This window comes from Aricia agestis, chromosome 2, assembly GCF_905147365.1.
Source record: "Aricia agestis chromosome 2, ilAriAges1.1, whole genome shotgun sequence".
NCBI lineage: Eukaryota > Metazoa > Arthropoda > Insecta > Lepidoptera > Lycaenidae > Aricia > Aricia agestis.
This window is the reverse complement of record NC_056407.1, coordinates 18955183-18978694: the sequence shown is the minus strand read 5'-3', so window position 1 is coordinate 18978694 and position 23512 is coordinate 18955183. Positions and strand designations below refer to the sequence as shown.

The 23512-nt window shown below is 38.2% G+C and overlaps 1 protein-coding gene, 1 long non-coding RNA gene and 1 other non-coding gene across 6 annotated transcripts in view; 2 read left to right on the top strand and 1 right to left on the bottom strand.

The window, feature by feature from the left end:
* Nucleotides 1-2671: 2671 nt before the first annotated feature.
* LOC121736412 (acyl-CoA Delta-9 desaturase-like) overlaps nt 2672-23512 on the bottom strand; it is a 33098-nt gene continuing 12257 nt past the window's right edge. For 2 of the 4 annotated variants that reach the window (XM_042127614.1, XM_042127596.1), the window contains exons 2-5: nt 15246-15462; nt 11458-11588; nt 4394-4599; nt 2672-3484 (exon numbers count right to left, since the gene is read on the bottom strand). In XM_042127614.1, the coding sequence (XP_041983548.1) occupies nt 3022-3484; nt 4394-4599; nt 11458-11588; nt 15246-15459 (1014 nt within the window). In that variant the 5' untranslated portion in view covers nt 15460-15462 and the 3' untranslated portion in view covers nt 2672-3021. Of the gene's footprint in view, nt 3485-4393; nt 4600-11457; nt 11589-15245; nt 15466-23512 lie in introns of all 4 variants that reach the window. The other 2 variants (XM_042127588.1, XM_042127605.1) reach the window with 1 other exon arrangement.
* Nucleotides 2762-23129, top strand: LOC121736432. The gene is made up of 3 exons (XR_006037015.1): nt 2762-2821; nt 13457-13461; nt 23119-23129. It is a non-coding gene; the product is annotated as an uncharacterized LOC121736432 (long non-coding RNA).
* LOC121740079 lies at nt 9857-9975 on the top strand. Its single transcript, XR_006037530.1, has one exon. It is a non-coding gene; the product is annotated as a 5S ribosomal RNA (ribosomal RNA).

The following is a 23512-nucleotide window of genomic DNA, read 5'->3' as shown; positions in this document are numbered from 1 at the left end:
GAATAAACGCTAGAGACAAGATAGGCTGAGAGCACTATAGACATAATTATAGAGTATGCCGACTTAGAACTGATGTTGAAATTTTTAAAGAACAAGGGGCATTTCGTACCCACCAATGTAGCACGTTGAGACATATACCAAATTTATAATCTTCACGAGCCAAAACATACTAGTACTATCATCGTCTGTAGATGACGTATCGGAATCGAAAAGTTTGTGTCATGACATCGAAGATACCTACTTTGGACTGTGTTCGTGAATTTCCATTTTCTTGTGTATGAAACCTTTAATCTCTGTTTCAAAGGTTTGACTCTTGAACTTTTAGAAACGATAGCCCGTCATGTACACTGTACGCAGATGACGCAAGTTAGTGCGTCACGGTGACGACATTACGTATTTTGTTATGTTATATACTCTACAGGGTGTAACAAAACAAAGTTATTTAAATACGTTTGTTATTGCAAGGAACATAATAATATTAAATCTTTATAATATTATTATACTTATATGAAAAGATTTGGCTTATCGTAATGACGTGACAAATAAAGAACATTCACACAAGAACAAAGAGCAAAAAGTTATAAAAACAATTTATTAAGTTAAAATTTTATTATTCTAAAATAATTTAAAATTATATAAATATTAAATAACCATGTACTTACTTAGATTGTATATTTCCTACAGCAACAAGTATTTTTATGAATTTACATAATATCACTTATAAAATTGTAAAAATATAATATCTACTTAATTAAAATTGCGAAAAACGGACCGTACGACAGTATTTTCGGAGTTACAATGGTAGTCATTGACAATTATCATAAAATATAAATATTATTATTTCACATCTTCACAGCCCATGTACCTATATTGGCGACTAACACTTTAACCGACATCAAAAAGGGGATTATAGCTGTTAGTCATACAGTGTAAGTGCCTACCTTGTCTTCTTTTGATACAGGATTTTTACTCTGTTTTGGTACTTTCCACAATTAATGTACCTACCCCTAGATAATATAAATATATTTTTTCTATGACAACAATTTTCACTATTACAAAAGAGCCAAGGTGTTGAGGCGGTGAACAGATTTTTTTAAAGTAAAGCTAGCATAATAAGTATAGTATTCATTTTGTAAAGTTTAGAATATTTATTCCAGTGGCGGATTTACAAATTTGCCGCCTGTAGGCTATTCAATTTTTGCAGCCACTATAACTAACCTTTGAAATTCAATACGTTAGCTTAGTTCACAATCATATCCCACCGAAAACATTTTTTGAAAATTTTTGCTGCGACGACCACACAAGGTTTCACCCTGTGCGGTAGCGAAACGGCGATGTCATACATTATTTACTGGTATGTAGAATTTGTTTAAATTAGGGTCAGTAGAGTTCGGCCGTGTAGATTCAGAAGCTTGGCTCTACATGAGATCACATATCTTTTTCACAGGGTAAACCGTAAACCTAATATACTGGTCGTCTCGGCAATATTTTACGAGAAATGTTTTTGGTGGGATTTTTTATTTCTGTAAGATAAAAAATGGGGCAAAATTTGCCGCCCCCCTAAATCTGCCGCCCTAGGCTCCAGCCTACTTAGCCTATTGGTAAATCCGCCACTGATTTATTCTGTATAAAAAAATCGCAATTTTTGCCAGACAAAGACTAAGTATAATATTATATTTTCATCCACGCCTTTCTATTGTTTTGATAGCGTCATGGCACTGACATAAAAATTTTACAACTTTTAAACCCGAGTCGAGTAATTGTCACATAAAATATAATTTAAGATGGCATTAAAGTTGATAAATACAAAGAATTATCACAATTTCATACTAAATCTAAGATCACGTGATAATAAATAGAGGGTGTTCTACATAAGTCTGCAATGAGATTTAAAAAAAAAAACAAAATGGATCAAGATTCTATCAAACTGCAGGAGGCCATTTTGAATTTCACATTTATCCCCAATTTCACCAACGTCTGTTAGTGTTAACAGCTTGTTAAAATGTCATGTCTTCTCTTTCATTCATAAGGAAAACGAAAGGGGCAACGTGATACTAATTCGAGCATTATCTTTAACAGTTGTTGGTGAAATTGGGTCTTAGCCTCACAGCAAACTTAACGCGAACGCTATAATAGGTAACTTGTTTTTATGACGTATACCTATAAATTATAATATACTAAGGACGCGCTAAGTCGTGAGTCTTCATGGATGCTCTGGCTTCTTTTTAGGGTTCCGTACCCAAAGGGTAAAAACGGGACCCTATTCCTGAGACTTCGATGTCTGTCCGTCTGTCTGTCTGTCTCCAGGCTGTAACTCAAGAACTAGAGCTAGACGTCTGCAATTTTCACAGATTATGTATTTCTGGTTCCGCTATAACAACAAATACTAAAAATAAAATAAAGTAAATATTTAAGGGGGCTCCCATACAACAAATGTTATTTATTTGGTGTTTTTGGCTCGTATTTCATAATAGCAACATAATATAGACACATGAAATGTTCACAAAATCCTCAATTATATGTGTACTTTAATGTTAAATAATAAAATTAAAATAAATTAAATAATTAAGGGGGGCTCCCATACAAAAATACAATTTTTTCCTTATTTTCGCTCTATAACGGTACGGAACCCTTCGTGTGCGAGTCCGACTCGCACTTGGCCGATTTTTTCAATTTACCCAAAACTCTCGACCTCACGCGTCCCTGATATGGTGAAATTCTATAATCTAATGGTACGTTCAGACTACAAAGAAAAACTCGATTTCGGAACCTCTACCCAAGTTGTCATCGCTAATCGCGACGACGAAGTTCTGAAACAAAAGTTTTGACAATATACATCGCTAAGTGTCTTCATAACCATTATGAACTTGGCTAAAGCCTCTTTGACTCGTGTCATAATATTCACAATAATTACTTGTACACTTTGCGTATTCTGTGTATGTCGTAGTCTGAACGCATCCTAAGGATAGTGGTAACGCCCTCTATCGTCGAAGAGATTACAGAATTATATTCCCTAAAACTCTACGGCGACTTCTCTTCTTTGGCCTCGGCGTGGAACCGCTCGTGCGACCCGTCTCCCGTCCTTTTCACTCTCTTCTCTATGATGTCAGGTGAGACAGTCTTCAGGTCGTATGCCCATCCGATCTTCGCCATGCCATCGATAAAGAGCTTGGATAGGTTAAGTGAGTATTCACCCAGCTCCGCCGTTTTGTAGTCCCAAGGGAAGGTATGGTGGTAGTTGTGGAAACCTTCGCCCAAAACCACCAGCGAGACGGGCTTGGTTTCGACCGGGTTGATGTTCTTATCGTAGGGCTTGCTGCCCCACAGGTGGGCGGCGGAGTTGACCAGCCACGTCACGTTAAGGACGTAGACGTATCGGAAGATAGCGCAGACGAAGTACGCGTTCCAGACGGATTCACCCCAGAGAGTGGGGATGTAGGTGGGCAGGATGAAGCAGCAGAGAGGCATCAGGTATAGATAGTATCTGAAACGATACAGTTTGGTTAGTAAATATGCCCAAATTGTACTTTTACCTAAATCGATTTAGAGTCAGATGATAGACCAACGTAACTGGGTCGAGTAAAGGCAAGCCAGGCATCAGTTACAAGTACAACTTACGTAGACTTGACTTATCTAAATTCTAAATGCAAATAAGGTCCGCCATCTGCATAATTATGAATTTCTCTGATGGTGTCGGAATCCTTTTCTAGTATGTAGGTAACTGCGGTTTATCGAAAATAATAGTTTTCAATTTAGTTACGTAACGCTTAGTTTTAGTTACGTAGTTCAGTAACGCTAGGTTAACCAATCAACGACACTGTTAAAAAGATAAATTCCTGTCACAATATTCCAAACACTGGGAATTAAGAAATAATTCTCAGTTACTCTTTGTATGTTTGGAAAAATCTCAAGATTCGAAACCGAACCGAAACCGTATTTTCGTATATTTAGTAGAATCGACCATTCTGATTTCATTTGATTTCATTTGTATGGACTTTGTCTAGCTGTCATTTAACTACTTTTACTAGAGTAGATAATATTACAATTTACAGTGTCATAATAAGTGATCGCTCGTAATTAGCTTTACAATTTTAAGATGAAATAGTCTGTTACGATATCTGATTATTATTCTTGATCATTTGTCACGTCCTCAACTTATTGAACAATATTCCTCACAAAAATATCGTCAATAATACGACTAGGCAATCTATATTCGAGGGACGTGCTAAGAATCTCAAGGCGTTAATTGAATTAGAGCAGACAGGGTGATAATATGGGCCAGTGCAACGGAATATTATTGTTACGTGTGCCATGTGGTGGTCCGAATTTTTCTGATCAAAAATTCTTATAATATGGGACCAGCCTAAAGAATTTTCTTTCCGAAAATACTTACTTCTTCTGGAAGCGTAGCACGGGATCAGCCTTGAGATCGCTCAGGTCGATAGTATGGCCCTTGGCCTTGATCTCCGGGTGCTTCCTCACCAGCAGCCAGCCTACGTGTGAGAAGAAGAACCCCCTGGTTGCGTTGTGGGGGTCCGCGTCTGTCTCCGAGTACTTGTGGTGCATGCGGTGGTCGCGGGCCCAGTCCAACACGGAGTCCTGGAAAGGAGGAAGAAGGGGGTTTATTTCATGCAAAAAAAATGCTAACATTTTTTGCTTTTTAATAAAAGAAATGAAAAAAAAACGGGCCAAGTGCGTGTCGGGCCACGCGCAATATAGGGTCCCGTAGAACCGCTAGTTTTGGAAAATGTTTGTATGGTCAATGAATGTTCTTACATATTTTATAACGTGTTTTACATTTGGATTATAAAATCGGAAAATGACCTATGAATACTCATAATATTTTTAATAATCAGCCAAGTGCGAGTCAGACTCGCGCACGAGGGGTTCCGTACCGTTATAGAGCAAAAATAGGCCAAAAATTGAGTTTATGCCCCGTAAATATTAATTTTATTTTGTTTTTAGTATTTTTCTGTTATAGCGGCAACAGATATACACAATCTGTGAAAATTTCAGAAGTCTAGCTATAGAAGTTTTTGAGATACAGCCTGGAGACAGACAGACGGAAAGACAGACAACGAAGTCTCAGTAATAGGGTCCCGTTTTTACGCTTTGGGTACGGAACCCTAAAAAGGATGTCATAATTTGTCGTGTAAAATTCGTTGTTCGTGTTCGTTTTGTTCGTTTTGAATAAGTTTATCTTATATCTTTAAACGAGCAATTCTTTTATATATATATATATATATATATATATATATATATATATATATATATATATATATATATATATATATATATATATATATATATATATATATATATATATATATATATATATATATATATATATATATATATATATATATATATATATATATATATATATATATATATATATATATATATATATATATATATATATATATATATATATATATGGAATCTCGGAATCGGCTCCAACGATTTTCATGAAATTTAAATCTTAATTAAATCGATCTAGCTAGGAATCATTTCTAGGAAATGTCATTTTCATCGCATACCGAGCGAAGCTCGGTCAAACAGCTAGTATTGTTAAAAAGCTGACGTGAGCAATTACATTATTACGAGCTGGCGTAATACGTGACAATTCGGAAGTAGAATTTTTTACCTGTCGTTATTTAATTGTGTTTCGATTATGTAAATTACGTCATGCAATATAACAATAGGAACTTTATTTTAAGCGGCAAATGACCCCGGTATTCTTTTGTGGTCAGGGCACACCGCGACGAAACGAAACGCGACACAACGCTTCATTTTAAGACAAATTAAAACTTTATTCTCTACAAACACGTTTCAAAATGTCTTTCACAACATAAAATGCTGTATGACATGCCGACACTCCAACTCCTACAATGAAACATGTACTTTCTCATTTATCGGATAAAGTTCAATTTCGAATAAATCGTCATTTATATTAGCATCGTTTTTTCTCGTTTCGATATCAACTGACCTTGATCGTCAATTTGATTCCCTTATTTCGCACATTATTCTGATCAATTCTGATTGTGACGTCACAATGCCGTCATAGCGATCTAATTATTTTAATTGATATATCAGCTACTAGATGACGCCCGCAACTCCGTTGCGCCAAAACTCGTTTATCGCGCGGGAACCGTACATTTTTTCGGTACAAAAAGTATCCTATGGCCTTTCCCGGGACTCAAAGTATCTCCATGCCAAATTTCAGCAAAATCGGTTCAGCGGCTTGGGCGTGAAGAGGTAACAGACAGACAGACAGACGGACAGACAGACAGACACACTTTCGCATTCATAATATTAGTATGGATTGTTCTACATTACTTTCGTGTATCCTATTGTCAGATGGTTGTGTAATCCTTACTCGAGAATTGTCTGTATAGAGGCGCCTACTCGGGCAATTCACAGTGAGGAAGATAGAGGGGTTTGGGATTATAAATTGAGGAGACAGGAACACAACTAGTGTTATACTCGTTACACTCGTAGACTTGTGTTGCAAAAGTCTGCGAGTGTAACGGGTATACCTAACTCCTGTGGAGCAGCGCGGATTATACCATCAAGTTAGTAGAGCTGTTCGTCAGTCGTCTCTCGTACCCCGAATTCGCTACCTTATAGGAGTGAGCCCATTGAGACGGGCCGTGCCGGGGCTCAGCGTGCCGGGGCTCATCGCAAAAATCCGCCTCCATACAATTTGTATGGAAGCGGATGCGCGCGCACACTGTGTCGGGGCGCAGCGGATTTCCGTCAATGCGACAAGGCCCGGCAAGGCCCGACAAACCCGTTGCGCCCCGGCAACAGTGTAACCACACTTCACATAGATTTCCACTTTTTGGTAGATTTGAGGTCAAATTTTTTTTTCAAAAGACCGCAACGTGACGCGTAGATGCATTCCTAAATTTGTATGGGTTTGACAGATTTCAATTGCGTCAGACGTCTTGCGAATCTGTCAAATCCATACTAATTTAGAAATGCATCTACGCGTCGCGTTGCGGTCTGATTCAACCCTTACATCGCCACAGCACGTGCGTCCGATACATAGGTAAACAAACTTATTGGCTCACGCACTGATAAGCGTGACATTGAGGGAGGACGCACGCGCCGGAAATTATATAACGGTCGTGCAAATCACGCCGCCCGCCCGCGCCGCCTGCCCTCTGACATGAAAGTCGGACGACTGAATAATATAAACATATTCCTTCACTTAGGGTGGGTTTAACTTTAACTACAATGCAAAATGTCAAATCTTTGGTTAAAGTTAAAAATGGACATCATCACAGAATATGGCGTCTATATTTAACCATAACCATAGAGCTCGACAAGGCTTTAAATGCACGTGGCAAAAAAAAGGAACTAACTCTGTCATCATACAAAAACGCCATTTTTGACAGTTCTCCTTTACCAGCAGCGCCCCCGCTCACGTTCTTTTAAAGCCTCGTCGGACCAGCAATGACTTCTGTCAAATTCTGTGGTCAAAGTTAATGTTAAAGTTAAATTAGCCTTAACTATAACCATATACGTGGGAGAGCCATGGTTCGGCACGAATGGGCCGGCTCGACCGGAGAAATACCACGTTCTCACAGAAAACCGGCGTGAAACAGCGCTTGCGCTGTGTTTCGCCGAGTGAGTGAGTTTACCGGAGGCCCAATCCCCTACCCTATTCCCTTCCCTACCCCCCCTATTCCCTTCCCTTCCCTTGCCTACCCTCCCCTATTAACCTATTCCCTCTTAAAAGGCCGGGAACGCAACTGCAGCTCTTCTGATGCTGCGACTGTCCATGGGCGACGGAAGTTGCTTTCCATCAGGTGCCCCTTTTGCTCGTTTGCCCCCTTATTTCATAAAAAAAAACTTTGACCATAACTTTTAACCACGCCTCTGGTACAACCCAACCTTAAACTATTATAATATATTCGAATGCTAAAAAGTAAAGACACACAGATTTGCCCGTAGACTTGCCTGCGCAGTGACATAGGATAGGGGCCACCGCGCGCACGTCAAAAGTTTCAGATATTCTGACATTGACTGAACTCACGATTAAATTAGCTGGTACCGACTTCAAAATACTTCTTTGCGAGACTTTCCAAGTTTCTCTAGCGATACTATTTATTACAATGAAGATAAAGTTTAAAATCATATGACACTGAAAATCTTGCCGCTGCGCTGATATTTCGGTGTGAGTTGAGCCTTATATGGAAGACTAGTCCTACCACTAGACCTCCCAATATTAACCTTCCCTGGACTTCTACGAATAATTATTTCGAATTGATAAGAATAATAGGGTCATAATGGGACGATGCATGGTATAATGGTCTAAGGTAGTGATGATGATGATGGTGAATGTAATGTAGCGTATGATTTCCGTGCTTAAAACAACGCCGACACTCCCAAACTTGTATTTATAATTTATGCTATTTCTTATGGCTCTTATGCTATAGCTACTGAAAGCTGCACAGGCATACCTCGAATTATACCATACGTCATACACTTCAATCAAGACGTACGAGTATTTAGTATATCCTCACTAGCCTTCAAAGGCTATGCCCATTCGTACACAAGAATGTTGTATAAGCTGTCTCTTCCCCAATATTTTCCTCAAGCTATCTGAGTCATGACTCATGTAACAGAGCGTCTGTTATTAAGTAAGTATATTTTTTACACCAAAAGTAGGCTACATTCGCAAAAAAAGTACCACAAAAAGAGCAAACGTCAAAGAAGTGCTGTTATAAGGCCAGCCGCACGCATGCGTTTCTTTTTGCTAATTTACTGTCTGCATTCTTATTTTCAATTCAATAATGTTCCATTAAAAAAATTGGACATTTTAAAAGTTTTCAGTGACTCGAGTAACAAATATAATTTTATATATATCTATATTTTGCAAAGTACTTTAACGCACGAAACATTTTCACGCTAATTTTATAATCCAGAAATAAAGCTAGACCAGCTGCTGATATTCGATGCTAATAGAATGGAGCATAATTTACCCACAAAAGACATTAATTAAAAAAACGAATGTATCTTCAAAATCGCATGTCTATATTTAAATCATCATAATATTAATACGCGAACGAAAAACTTTGTAACCCTTTTTACGAAAAATGGGGAAACGTAGGTGCATGAAATTTTGCACAGTTATAGATTATATGGTGAAGGAGTGCATCGAACTAATATTATTTTGAAATTATGCTTTTATCATACATTTTTTTAACAAATAAAACATTCCACACACTACAACACACACACATGAGAAATGACAGATTTTTGAATGACAAGCCTATACATACATCTACGAATTATACTCTTTTATTTATGGTTGAAGACTGTTGACAACAAGTTGACAAATTGAAAATGGATTATAGTTTTTTTTATTGAATCTTAGATACTATTAGACAATGCTTACACGGCCAGTCTGAGATCAGGTAAGTCCCAGAGACAAGAGTTGAAAAAAAATGTATAAAGTCAATGTTTTTTACAATATATAGGTAGGTAGTAGTCCTAATGTCGTTGAAATTAAGGTCGAATTTTGACCATTGGGCGATCTCTAGTTACAGTAAGTATTCCAAAAACAACATAACGATCGGTTCAGTAGTTTTGGCGTGAAAGCGAGACATACAGACAGAGATACTTTCGCATTTATAATATTAGTATCGATAATAGAACAAAAGCTCTGATAAAATACACCGGTTCTCGTCCGATCACCGAAGTTAAGCAACGTCGGGCGCGGTTAGTACTTGGATGGGTGACCGCCTGGGAATACCGCGTGATGTTGGCTTTTTGTTGTTATATTTTATGTTGCTCTATGTATAACATCGACATCAGCTGTAGAGTCGTTTGTGCTCAGTGAATCGCCAACGTCCATACCACGTTGAATACACCGGTTCTCGTCCGATCACCGAAGTTAAGCAACGTTGGGCGCGGTTAGTACTTGGATGGGTGACCGCCTGGGAATACCGCGTGATGTTGGCTTTTTTGCTGCTAAAACTTTTTTGTAGAATCACTACCATCTACTAATAATATTTTATAGGATTTGTTGAAGAAAATACTGATAAAATTCTTTACTTTCAACAATTCATAATACTTGGGTAATTTTGGGCTTGATTAAAATGAAGGTAAGTACATTACATTCGCCATCAAAACTAAGTAAGTTCGGTATTGACACGGTTATTACAATTGAGCGAATTGCTTTTATGTGGAGATATGAGCTAGGGGTGGTTATAAACTTGTTACGTAGGGCTGTCACGATGCAATTACGAGCTAAGAGTTAAAAAATATCATAATTATTAACTAAAATAAGAGCGTAAGGCACACATTTGACATGACTTCTGAGAAGTAAGCTGATAATACAAGTAACTTGTATCTCTCAATTAAATAATTATACACTTTCCTTGCACTTATTCCACTTTATTTTAAGATATTTATTACAAAATTGTTAAATACACGACCGGTTTTGAAAAAATACACACCTGATGATGAAATACACACCAAATGTTAGCCTTACGCTCTGGAGTTAAGGCTGAATTTGTTATGTTCAATTTTGGTGACATTGGTGACCCTGACGTGGTAATTATGATGATGATGATGAAAGTAATTTGCATAGTAGCATATGCTTTCAGTTCTTAAAACAGCGCCTAAACCCCCAAACTTGTATTTATAAGGAATCCGGAGTTCTCTTAGTATCTTCGGAACCATAATATACCTCGGTGCAAAATCTTGCGTTTTTAATAGCATATGCTTAGGATGCTTCTTATAAAACCAAAATCACCATATGTTTCCATATAAATTTCGAGGAGGAAATTCCCTCGATTACTCATGGATCCCATCATCAGGTCACCACTTTGTGAACATGGTACCAAATTGGAGAGAAAGCTTATTAGCAACAAAACAAAAATTTCGAAAATCGGTTCACAAACGGCGGAGCAATCGTTGAACATACAAAAATAAAAAAAAATAAAAAAAATATCCACAGCCGAATATATAACCTCCTCGTTTTTTGGAAGTCGGTTAAAAAGAACAGCAATCTTGTGCGTGGGTGTTTGAAAATGAGAACAAGCCAACAAAAGTGAGGCAGGCGAGAAACGTTTGTTAAGAAAATGATCGCGTTTTTTTTCTGAACTACGGATCCCATTTGTACAATTCCACTTGGAGATCAAAAGAGTGTTAATGCTGAGTGGTATTCTACCATTTGTTTACCCAGGATATTAAAAAAGGTTCGCGAAAGACGACCAAAAAGCCGCATTCTCCTACACCATGACAATGCCTCTTCACACACGGCCAACAAAACAAAGTCATATTTAGGTTCCAAAAAATCACAACTCGTCACCCATTACGTATAACGGTTCTTGAGAGTTGAAATACAGTCTGGAGACAAACAGACAGACATGGAAATCTGAGTAATAGGGTCCCGTTTTTACCCTTACCTAACCCTAAAAAGTAAGAATAAAATCTTACCTGGAATGCTATAGTGTTGAATAACGTGAGAAGTAGCCTCAGAGGCAGGCGCGCCTTGTAGGACTTGTGGGCCCATAACCTGTGAGCGCCTGCCGTGATGCCCAGACCCGAGCACAGATACAGTACCACAGCTGTAACAAACAGACAAATATTATAATTTATTATGTAGTAATAAAATACACATTACTTAAGATATAATAGGTGAGAGTAGTAAAATCTAAATTCTAAACTCTAAAGTAGCTACGATATTCAAACTTTGCGCATTAAAGGCCTGTTTCACCACTTCCTGATAAGGCTATCCACCACTTAACTTGTACTAAAACTTAAATAGAGTATGGAGAATCTGTCAAATAAGCCTATCCGGCACCTTATCAGGAAGTGGTGAAACAGACCCTTAATCTGAAAATTTTGAACCATCTGGCATTATCCATACCAAAGTTACGAGGGTTCAAAAATACGACGAAACACTCCGAGAAAATTTGAGAAAAGGTAGGTAGTGTCCCCGTAGTGCACTTGCTCTTCGATAAGCTCGTCTTGGCGGGGGCACTACCGTGCATCCAGATAACTAACATAACACCTCCCCCATATTGAAAGTCGGTTAAAATTGTAGCTTTTGTGTTATTCTGATGTAGCTATAATATTATTGTAAAGTTTCATTAAAATCAATTCTGTAGTTTTTGCGTGAAAGTGTAACAAACATCCATACATGCAAACTATCGCGTTTATATTATTAGTAGGACTAGTAGGAAGTGGGATAACATTATTATCAAGCTCCGAAACTTTAAAACAAAAGGGCGCAACAAGTAGCAACGTAGTTGCAAAACAAATAAATCGATTATGCAGCATTGGTTTTAACTTTTATCAAATTTTGAACTGATGTGGTCTCGATCAAGGCAACTTCTAAACTTTAAAACCTTGATCGAGAACATTATCTTGTCATTTAATCATCAGCTCGCCTATTTGATCGACTTCCAAAGAGGATGAGGTAATACGTTCGGCTGTATGTATCTTTTTTTTGTATGTTCAACGATTACTCAGTCGTTTATGATCCGATTTTCAAAATTATTTTTGTGTTGTATAGGGTTTAGTTCGAGTTTGGTACCATGTTCACAAATGTGGTGATCTGATGATGGGATCTATAAGGAATCGAGGGGACTCCTTGAAATTTGTATCGAAACATATTATAGTGATTACGATTTCTTCTGAAGCATTTGAGGTAAATGCTACCAAAAAGAAAGATTTTGGACCAGTGACAAAAAGTGTCTCTTGATCTGAAGGCACTCAACAGAACTCCTTAACCTTAAAAGATAAAAGCTTGGAAATTGCAGCATCGCTTGGATAACTGCAAGCACTTACGCCTTACAGTAACAAAATGTAGATAAATATGCAGTTAACATTTGTAGTGGTTATATACGCATGAAGCCTCTTTTTAGTTATCTACAAGATGTAGAAAACTAAAAAGAGTAAAATTATTATTTTTTAACAAAAAATTGAAACTGACTTCCAATGTAAAAACATTATCTAAAAAGTATGAAATAACTCTTATTCTTCATAATGAAGTCGGTACTGGCTAACTTCTATGTCAAGTATCTCAGTTCTGGGCTGATACCGACTTCAAACGAATGAAAATCGAGAACAGAATTAGTTGAGTTTTAGTTGAATTTCAAAAAAGCGCTAATGAAAAATAAAGGAGTGAGCACACTGAAGCGGAAATCCGCTGCGCCCCGACACATTGTGCGATACGCGCATCCGCTTCCATACAAATTGTATGGAGGCGGATTTTTGCGATGAGCCCCGGCACGCTGAGTCCCGGCACGCTGAGTCCCGGCACGGCCCGTCTCAGAGTCCTCACTCCTTAAGAGTTATTTCATACTTTTCAGATTATATTTTTAATAAATTTTGTTTTTACAATGGAAGTCGGTTTAAATTTTTTGTTAATTTATATTCAATTTAGTTTTCCACTGTTTGTTAACATCAAGTTACACTACAGCAGCGCTAGATAATGTTGATAAAGATTAGTTTCATAATATCATACAAATTTGACTTAGTGATATAGTTTGTCTTCGCTATATAATGATCTTAGTTCATAAGTAGGTGGTGGGTTTTCAGTACTTAGATTGTTTACCGCCGCGCTCATGTTAACTAGTTTGAAATCAATTTAAACGACAAATAAGCCTCCATGTAAATCGGTGTGAGAGGTTGCATGACTATATTTAGAAGTAATTGTACAACATTAATATTAATTGTATGAGATTGAATTCGAAAACCGATTTCCGTAATCCTTGCCTACGATTTACGAATAATAAATAGTTTTTATTATTCGTAGGTTACCACAAATAAATTTAGCATTGGGATGCCGAATTCATAAATTTTGGAATATGGGAAAACTACCTCGCAAAATCCGGACTGTTTTTTCACGGGTACGAATAGGATTTGAAGCGGACATAGAGCTAAATTGCTCTCGAGGTGTTCGTAAGATCGGGCATGTCGGACATGACTCATGAGTAATAAGCTACACTATCTCACTTAGCTTATATCAAATTCCCAGGTTAGATGCGGCCTTGATAGATTAAATACAAGGGATTACAAACGAGTAGAGAGGTTCATTTAAAACAAATGCCTCTGTATCTACCGACGTCGATTGTGTAATCTGTATGCTTCGATAACAAGGTAACGATCGTTTTTATCCGTCATCTGAACCTTTATTTTTTCAAAACATGGTCTTAATAATAGACCAGGAGCCATTATACGTGGGAGAGCCATGCTTCGGCACGAATGGGCCGGCTCGACCGGAGAAATACCACGTTCTCACAGAAAACCGGCGTGAAACAGCGCTTGCGCTGTGTTTCGCCGAGTGAGTGAGTTTACCGGAGGCCCAATCCCCTACCCTTTTCCCTTCCCTACCCTCCCCTGTTCCCTTCCCTTCCTATCCCTACCCTCCCCTATTACCCTATTCCCTCTTAACGCCTCCGTGGTCTAGTGGCTAGAGCGTCGCTCTCGACTCCGGAGGTCGTGGGGTCTGACAAGTAAGATGATCCATGCGTCGGATGGGCATGTAAAAAGTCGGTCCTGCGCCTGATCTCTCGCCGGTCGTGTCGGTCTTCCGTCCCACTGGGTTATGAGAGTAAAGGAATAGAGAGTGCTCTTGTGTACTGCGCACACACTTGGGCACTATAAAATCACTCCTGCGTACCTGGTCTGGTTTCAATGAAACCGGCCACCGTCACCGAAACCGGTGTGGGGAGTATTATTATTATTATTCCCTCTTAAAAGGCCGGCAACGCACCTGCAGCTCTTCTGATGCTGCGAGTGTCCATGGGCGACGGAAGTTGCTTTCCATCAGGTGAACCGCTTGCTCGTTTGCCCCCTTATTTCATTTAAAAAAAAACGAGCCTGCGACGGCCAGACCTTCCTCAGTTTAGGCAATCTGAAAGTTTACCTGTTTGTGACCGCGACTGAAACTCGTTATTAAGTCTGTAAAGGTACAGACGTAATAACGAGTTTCAGTCGCGGTTACTTTAGAAGGTATCCAGTTCTGAGGGTCTATCTGATCTTCGAGAAAGAGTAAAGCTCAATTTCATAGCTTAAAATATATTCTTCGCGGTAAGTGGAGAACTGGACTTAAGTAACCGCGACCGAAACTCCATAGTTGCTGGTCGTTCTCACCTCTGTAAAGGTCACAAACAGGTAATCTTTCAACTTTCCTGAACTGAGGCTGGTCTGGCTGTCGCAGGCTTATATTCTTTAAGAAGATAACTCGAATATAGAAATTGAAACTTAGAACTCACCAAACAAGGACGTCCTCCACATAGCCTTGGTCAGGAACAGGTAAGCGCCGTATACCCCGCCGATGTGCAGCAGCGCGAACAGTGTCACGTTCCGCCACACGATCTCCCACTTCCGCTTCTCCGCCTTCGGCTGGACGACGACCGGCTCTCCGGCTTTGTCCGCGTCCGACTCGAACAGGACCCACGAGTCTGCCTGATGCCCTTGCGGTGGCATTCTCTACTGGAACAACGTTAAAAATTCGTTGATTTGTAATTAATACCCTTTTATTAGCTTCACTTCACACTTCACAAGAAAATCTTGGAGTCTTAATATAACCCACTTTCCGGTCTTCGATTAGGATGAAATTATTTTGGACACGCTCTGAGTTCGGATGACAATACATGACCATTGACTAGCTAAAAAACATCATTACCAATCCAATATGACGGCCTCCCCAAGATGGCGGATAGGCGATTTGAAATGCACTCCCATGATATGGGTATCAAATGAAAGGGTTTATTTTGTCCAAAAAGATAGTACCTAACTAGACTACATAAACGCTCCACGCTTTCTTTCAAAATAAATCATAGTAAATATATTTTAATAAAGATGATTACCTACTTATAACCATTTCGAATAGGTTACTGTCTGACGTGGGAGAGCCATGCTTCGGAACGAATGGGTTGGCTCGACCGGAGAAATACCACGGGCTCACAGAAAACCGGCATGAAACAGCGCTTGCGCTGTGTTTCGCCGAGTGAGTGAGTTTACCGGAGGCCCAATCCCCTACCCAAACCCTTCCCTTCCCACCCTACCCTCCCCTATTACCCTATTCCCTCTCGAAAGGCTGGCAATGCACCTGCAGTTCTTCTGATGCTGCGAGTGTCCATGGGCGACGGAAGTTGCTTTCCATCAGGTGACCCGTTTGCTCGTTTGCCCCCTTATTTCATAAAAAAAAACTTTGCAACGTGACGAGACGAAGCGATACATTTTACCCGACTACTGCGAAGCCAAAATAATTTTGGCAGCCTATGAGGCTATGTATGTGCCTTCCTAGTGGTTAAGCTACAGGTCCGATTTCAGCAAATAAGGTGGTGAATGTCGCAGGTAATATAGGCTAATGAATAATGATAAATACTCAAATACGGCTTTGCTCGATCGAGCAATAACGTCGAGCAAAACCCGCGGCTCGGGATTTCGTCCACACATTCAGCATTGCTCGATAGTTTTATTCTAAATCGATATATTTAATTCCATCAAGTCGGCTCGATGCGAGCCTTCGAGCTGTGAGTTTTGCGGCCCACACAGTAATTATTACTCGATTTGGAGTAAAACTATCGAGCAAAACCGCATGTGAGTACTTTTTCATGTCTCTATTCTTTTAGCAAAGCTTTTGGTTGACACAGAAATAAAATAAAACCAAGAATGAATAATGAATACGCTATCGCTACCGTCGTAGAGATGATGCGAATAATATTTAGTTTCTGATCCGAAGTTAGTAACGTTATGAAAACAACCGAGCCATACATATTTACTGATATGAAGAATTTGTTTAAGTTATGGTCAGTAGAGTTAGGCCGTGTGGATTCAGAAGCTTGGCTCTACATGAGATCTTATATCTTTTTCACAGGGTAAACCTTGTCTTGTCGTCTCAACAACATTTTACAAGAAATGTTTTTGGTGGGATTTCAGTTCTTTTTGTAAGTTGGTTCTTGTAAGTACTTATTTAAAGGTTTTTTACTTACTGTCTACAGTACCGTGTAAACTCTTATGTCCTGATTTATAAAATTTGTTAAAGTCTCATATAAACCTCCACCCCCCATTTTAGGAGATGGAGGGCGAAAGTTGTAAGTTTATGACTTTTTTTTTTGTTGGTTGTATACTAAACTTAGATTATATTACGTCTAGAATACGTCATTTTGCTTCTCTTTCTCCGTTTTTAACAATAGCAAACGCAGAATACGTATTGTGTGTGCGGTCCACATCTAGATCTAGTGAAGAATGTAGCAGTTTTACAAGGCATGGTGACGTACAATGTTGCTATATCGTGATGTGCATTTCACGTTATGTTGACGTAAATTTACACGTCACGTCAACGTACCGTGTCACGTTACCGCACCGTTCCACGTTGACGACGTCGTGACGTGGAGATATGGACAGGCCCTATTTTGTGTACCATTGTACTTTAACTTAGTTTCCGACCTTTGGAAGCACTGCACGGTCTTTCATATTGCAAGTGGAAAAATGAAAAGGTCGTCTCGTACGAAGACCGACTGGGGCAGGAAAGTATTTTTCAAATTTTCCACACCGGCGGAGTGTCACAGCAGTTATTTTCCGCAAACTATTGATATATTGGCTTTTAGATTTACGACGACAAAACAACAAAACTGACTCGGTTTTACACACAGAAAGAGAATTGGATCGAAAAATATAGAATCCACAGAACCATAACAATCTGTACATTGTATAGTTACGTAGTAACTTTTTAGTAATCTGTGGTAAAATTCAATACAACTATGATATTAAGTAAGTGATCTATAGTTCTACCATGGGTTTATTATCTATAGTATTTTTCGATACGCGATACCGACTACGTAAATATTTAGTATGGCGATTTTAGATCCGCAAGTAACCGCTAGAGGCGCTGTAAAATTTGCCATATTAAATATTATTTACGTAGTCGGAGTCGAGTATCGGCTTTAAACTCATGGTAGTGCTACTGGTCGTCTGATCTGGAAACTACTCAAAAGTATTCGGTGATATGTATAATTAATAATAATTATTACGGCACCAATTTTATCGGGGCTAAATCTACAGTGCCCACTGTGATGCGGGTAATGTATGATAATATTGCGAATGCCTTTCGTCATTTACTCGATATCTTACATACGCGAACTTTTACATTGACATTGGCCAAGATTATTATTATCTGAGATGGCGCGTGGTGGCGTGATCCAGATGGACAATCGGCAATTCAGCACACAACAACAACAATGGACACTGGAATTGAACGATCTATCAGCCAATTTAGACATTTCTCTCGATCATTCCAAAGTTGCTTTTGCGCGCGAATATACTATCGAGATCAAGGGCCTCTATTCACTTTGATCAGTGCGAGTGCAGGTGATTAGTGATTAGGAGAAAGTAAAGGACGTGCACTAATCAGTCGCTGTCCACTTTCGGCACATATGACTATGCCTGCAATGCTACGCTTATGCTATAACGCGACGTAATTTTGGCATGGTGTGTCATCACTCATTTAGTAATTATACATCGCAGGCGTAAGCATGCCGAACTTCGGCGGCGTATTTTCGGCCTAGTGTGTTTAGACACTTATGGCCTCAATTCACTTTGATTAGTGATAAGTGCAGGTGATAATTGAAGGTGATTAGTAATCAGCAGAAAATTATGGCCTGAATTGACTTCGATTAGTGATAAGTGTAGGTGATTAGTAATAAGTAGAAAGTGTGGACTGCTGTCCACACTTTCTAATATAAGACTTGCACTAATCAGTTGCTACTGATTAGTGCAAGTTTTATATTTTCTCCTAATCACTAATCACCTGCACTTGCACTTATCAAAGTGAATACAGGCCCTCAGAGTCAGTATAGGTTATCCGTGACTATAACCGATCATTTTAGCCGCTACCGGTTAAGTTTAACCATGATATATCATTATTAAGTAGGTATACTAAACTAGTTGAAGCCCAAAAAAACGTCTCTTCCAGTAAATCCACTATCGCACGGGAACCGTACATTTTTATACCTGGAAAGGACATAGTATGTCCTATCCCGGGACTCTTATAGTACCTTTTTTTTTTCGTTGGGGGAATGCGTTTACGCATCCCCGGGGCCTGGAGAGGACCACCGAGGTTTGTGGGACTCCCCGGGGCGAAGACGCACCCAGGACTACCCACTAAAATCCCAACGGAGTTCCTGCTCCTGAAGGTGGGACTACTCTCTTATAGTACCTGCATACCAAATTTCAGCAAAATCGTTTCAGTGGTTTTATAACCACTCACTTTCAATAAAACAATTATTTTAAATTTGGAACAATTGCATTGGAAATGGCATTTTAAAATTTTAAATAACGATGTTATAAGTACTTAATGACAAAAACGATCACAATGGAAATAACTATTAAAATTATTAATTGCTTGTAAATTACTAGTACAATTTATAACTTGATAATATTATGTAACTGTAACGCTTTCAATAATTTTAAGTATTTTAATTGTCTCGTAAATATAGAGTGCGAAATATCTTGTCTTCTTTAGATTTTTAAATTAAATCTTGTTTAAAATAATGCATGGTACGTATCTAGATTATATTATGATATAAAAAATAAAAGGAGATGATACATTTTGTTTCCTTCGTATATAATTGGCTCCGAAAGGGCCTGTTTCACCACTTTCTGATAAAGTGCCGAATAGGCTATTTACAACTTTTTTGACAGATTCTCAATACTTCATCTGTCAAGTGAAGTGGTGGATATCCATTCGGCACTTATCAGGAAGTGGTGAAACAGGCCCGAACCTACATAATATAACGTTACTTCTAAATTGAATTAAAAGGCGTATTTTGCACTTATCATAAAATGAAAGCTTATGATTGATAAATAAAGTCGATTTGAAAATATTATGTTCTTATACTTTTTAATTTGTACTCGCGAAAACGCTTTTCGGTCATTCTCCGGTTCGGCATTATTTGCCTAATTACTGTTAACCTTTTTTTTTCTTCGTTGATTTGACTTGAACACATTGAAATATTAAAGAAATGAAAGATACAAACACAATAGTAAATGAGGCATATAAAGTTTTTTAACCGACTTAAAAAAAGAGGTTATCAAATTTCAATTCGACGCGTATGTATGTAATATTCCCAGAACTGCCCAGTTTTCGTATAATATGTATTGTTACGGTACATGGTATACGGACACGTGGTGCGCAAGTACATACTCGAACCTTCTAGAAAGGTCTAATGTTTGTTTACGTGTTTACCCTTTATTTGTTAGCGTGTTTGAATTTAGACCTTATGACTGAGTCCATAAGGTCTAAATTAAATTCAAATTACTGCACTTATCGCAAGGACGGCAGTTTTATTGTGGTACATGCCCGAGCCTCCTAGAAATTTCCCACGGTTGTTTACTTGTTTACGTGAATCGGGAAATTTCTGGAATTCGTCTCGCCATATAAAAAGAGCCGCAGGCAGGCCCGGCGAGTGAGTTCAATCTGAGCGATCTTCGAGGCGACATCAAGTGATCAATAGTGAGTGAACCAGTGAAACCTACGACTTGGCTACGACCTAGGACAGTGATAGTGCTTAGTGATTGGACCTAGTGATTAGTGTTTGGACTTAGTGCTAAGTGTTGTGACCTAGTGTTTAGTGCAGTGTTAATAAAGTCTTCAAGAGAGTCACCAGGTCTTTCTCTCCAAATCCTCGAACCCTAGCACGTAACAGTGTTATGTAAGTCTATATCAGCATCTGAGCAAAATATGTACCAAATTTCAAAAGTTTATGTATGTATGTAATTCTTTTTTTGTTGTACTAGGTATTGTTTAATTTAGGAAATAATGCAAGTTTCATCAAAATCAGTGTAGTAGTTTTTGAGATACGGAATTTTAATTCTCAATTACATACAATTTTGAAGTCGGTTTTATCTTATTAAAATACTAATTGATAATAAGACTTAAAAAAATTATGGGTACGGTAATTAGACAAATGTAATGTTTAACGTTAATTTTAATATCAAAGATGCACGTCGCTCTGGTCGCCCTGTTACGGACAAAACTGATGCCATTTTTGAAAAAGTGGAGCAAGATCGGCATATTAGTAGTTACGATATAGCTGAAGAACTGGGGATTGATCACAAAACAGTTTTGGCGCATTTGAAAAAAGCTGGGTACACAAAAAAGCTCGATATTTGGGTGCCTCATGAGCTCACTGAAAGAAACCTAATGAACCATGTACTCATTTGTGATTATTTATTAGAACGTAATGAAACCGAACCATTTTTGAAGAAGCTGATAACTGGTGATGAAAAGTGGATCACGTACGACAAGAACGTGCGAAAAAGATCGTGGTCAAAAGCCGGTCAGGCTTCACAGACTGTGGAGAACCCCGGGTTAACTCACAACAAGGTGACGCTGTGTGTGTGGTGGGATTGGAAGGACATTATTAATTATGAGCTGTTACCGCCAGGCAGAACCATCGATTTTGAACTGTACTGCGAACAACTGATGAGATTAAAGCAAGAAGTTGACAGAAAGCGGCCGGGATTAATCAACAGAGAGATGTGTGTTTTCACCATGATACCGCTAGACCTCGCACATCTTTAGCCACTCAGCAAAAGCTAGAGTTTGGCTGGGAGGTGTGAATGCATCCGCCGTATAGTTCTGACCTTGCACCTTCAGATTTCCATCTGTTTCGGTTGCTGCAGAATTCCTTAGGCAGTGTCAGGTTGACATCACAAAAGGACTGCCAAAACCACTTGTCGCAGCTTTTTCATCAGAAGCCCTAACATGTCCCTACTAACAAGATGACAAAAAGTTATCGAACAAAATGGCACCTATATACTTTAGTCAATTGTAAATAAACTTTATAAAAAAACCTTTTGAATTTTTATATAAAATGCGAAGAAACTTTTTCCCCAACCATTTTTTTATTAGATATACTGTCCCACTGCTGGGCAAAGACAATTTTGCTCTCCGGAGAATGGCCGTTTTACGGTACTTCCAATTATGATTTGACGTCAACATGACGATTGACGTCACACTACCTCAAAACCAAAGTCATAGTTTTTATGTAACGCGCTGGTGGACTGGGGTATTCATTAAAACTTTCCTATTGAAGGCAAAAATAAGATAATGTCTAAAAAGGTGATCCTAAGTGTAATTTTTTTTAGTAAAGTTATGGATTTATGGAGGCTCATTTATTATTTCCTTTTTATTTTTCAATTTGTTTGGCACCTCAGACTCGAACGTTTTGTTTGTGCTCAAAGTAGTTCTCTTAACAAAAAAAGTTTAAATATCATTTTGAAAACAGATGATCGTTTTTTCTGTTCTAAGTCCCGACTCTTGTTCACAGACTATAACTATTCATTTTAAATTTTCGTGGTAATGTGACGTCACACTATGGCGGACAGTATTTTTGGCGATATTTAAAAGTTGTAGTTGATCAATCAACATTTTTACAGGTTTTAAAATATATTTTTTTTTTGTGAAAAGTGATGATAATCAAACGATTAGCATGATAAAAAAATAGGTCAAGTAACCTATAATTGCGGTACAAACGGTAATGTGTTATAAATTGCGGAATGGATTTTGCAAATCGCGAGTAAGGCTTCTTACAGACGAACGGCACGTGACGGCGGCACGCGTCGATGGCACGCGTCGGAGGCAGTCGACGGCAGTTGACGGTACGCGTCCGCGGTAGTTGACGACAGTCGACGGCAGCCGTTGACAGTTTATGACGCTTGCAGGGGGCCTACCACGACCCTTTCTAAAACTATCATGTTTCCAGACCACTTTGTTGTAAGATTACAATAACATTACCGTATTCACTTTTCAAATATAATTTTATTTTATTTTTTTTTCTATGTAAAAATATTTTTTTTATGTCAAAAAATTAAAAAAACAAAATTTAATATAGCTAAGGGTCGGTTACGCTTGGTGACGAATAAAAGCAAATAAACTTTTGAACCATTGTACTTAAAAAGTTAAAATTGCACGTGGACATTTCAATTTGTTATCTATCTCGTCTCGCCTTGTTTTCATGTCACCTGAGTCCTGAGTCTTAATATGTGTGAAAAAAGTGACGTGAGTGTAAGCACTTACCTAAAATTTAGGTATTTAAAAAAACACTTTGATTTTACAATGTGATTCTAGAGTGGGAGTTACAATAAATGTTTCTGCCAGATTACTTAAAAACTTTGTGAACAACCTTTTATATACATACTTATGCAATTATGTTATTTATAATAATGTTGTGCATAATTAATATGATTTAATGGCCAGTATTTCTTCTCAGTAATACAAAATCGCGACAAAAATTTACTTTTAACATTAAGAATCCGTGCCTTTCCGTGTAAATATAAGAAAAATAACTCAGCCAATGGGCATTGTCCAAAAAAAAATCACATGTACTTTTTATATTTTTTTTCGTTAAAATAGGGTATTTTAAGAATATAAATTAAATAATTTTGAAAATCATTGGCTAGTTTTTTCTCAATAATTTTTTAAAGTTTCGCTCTGACGTCATCATCGGCGGCGAATTGATCTCTGTAGTGT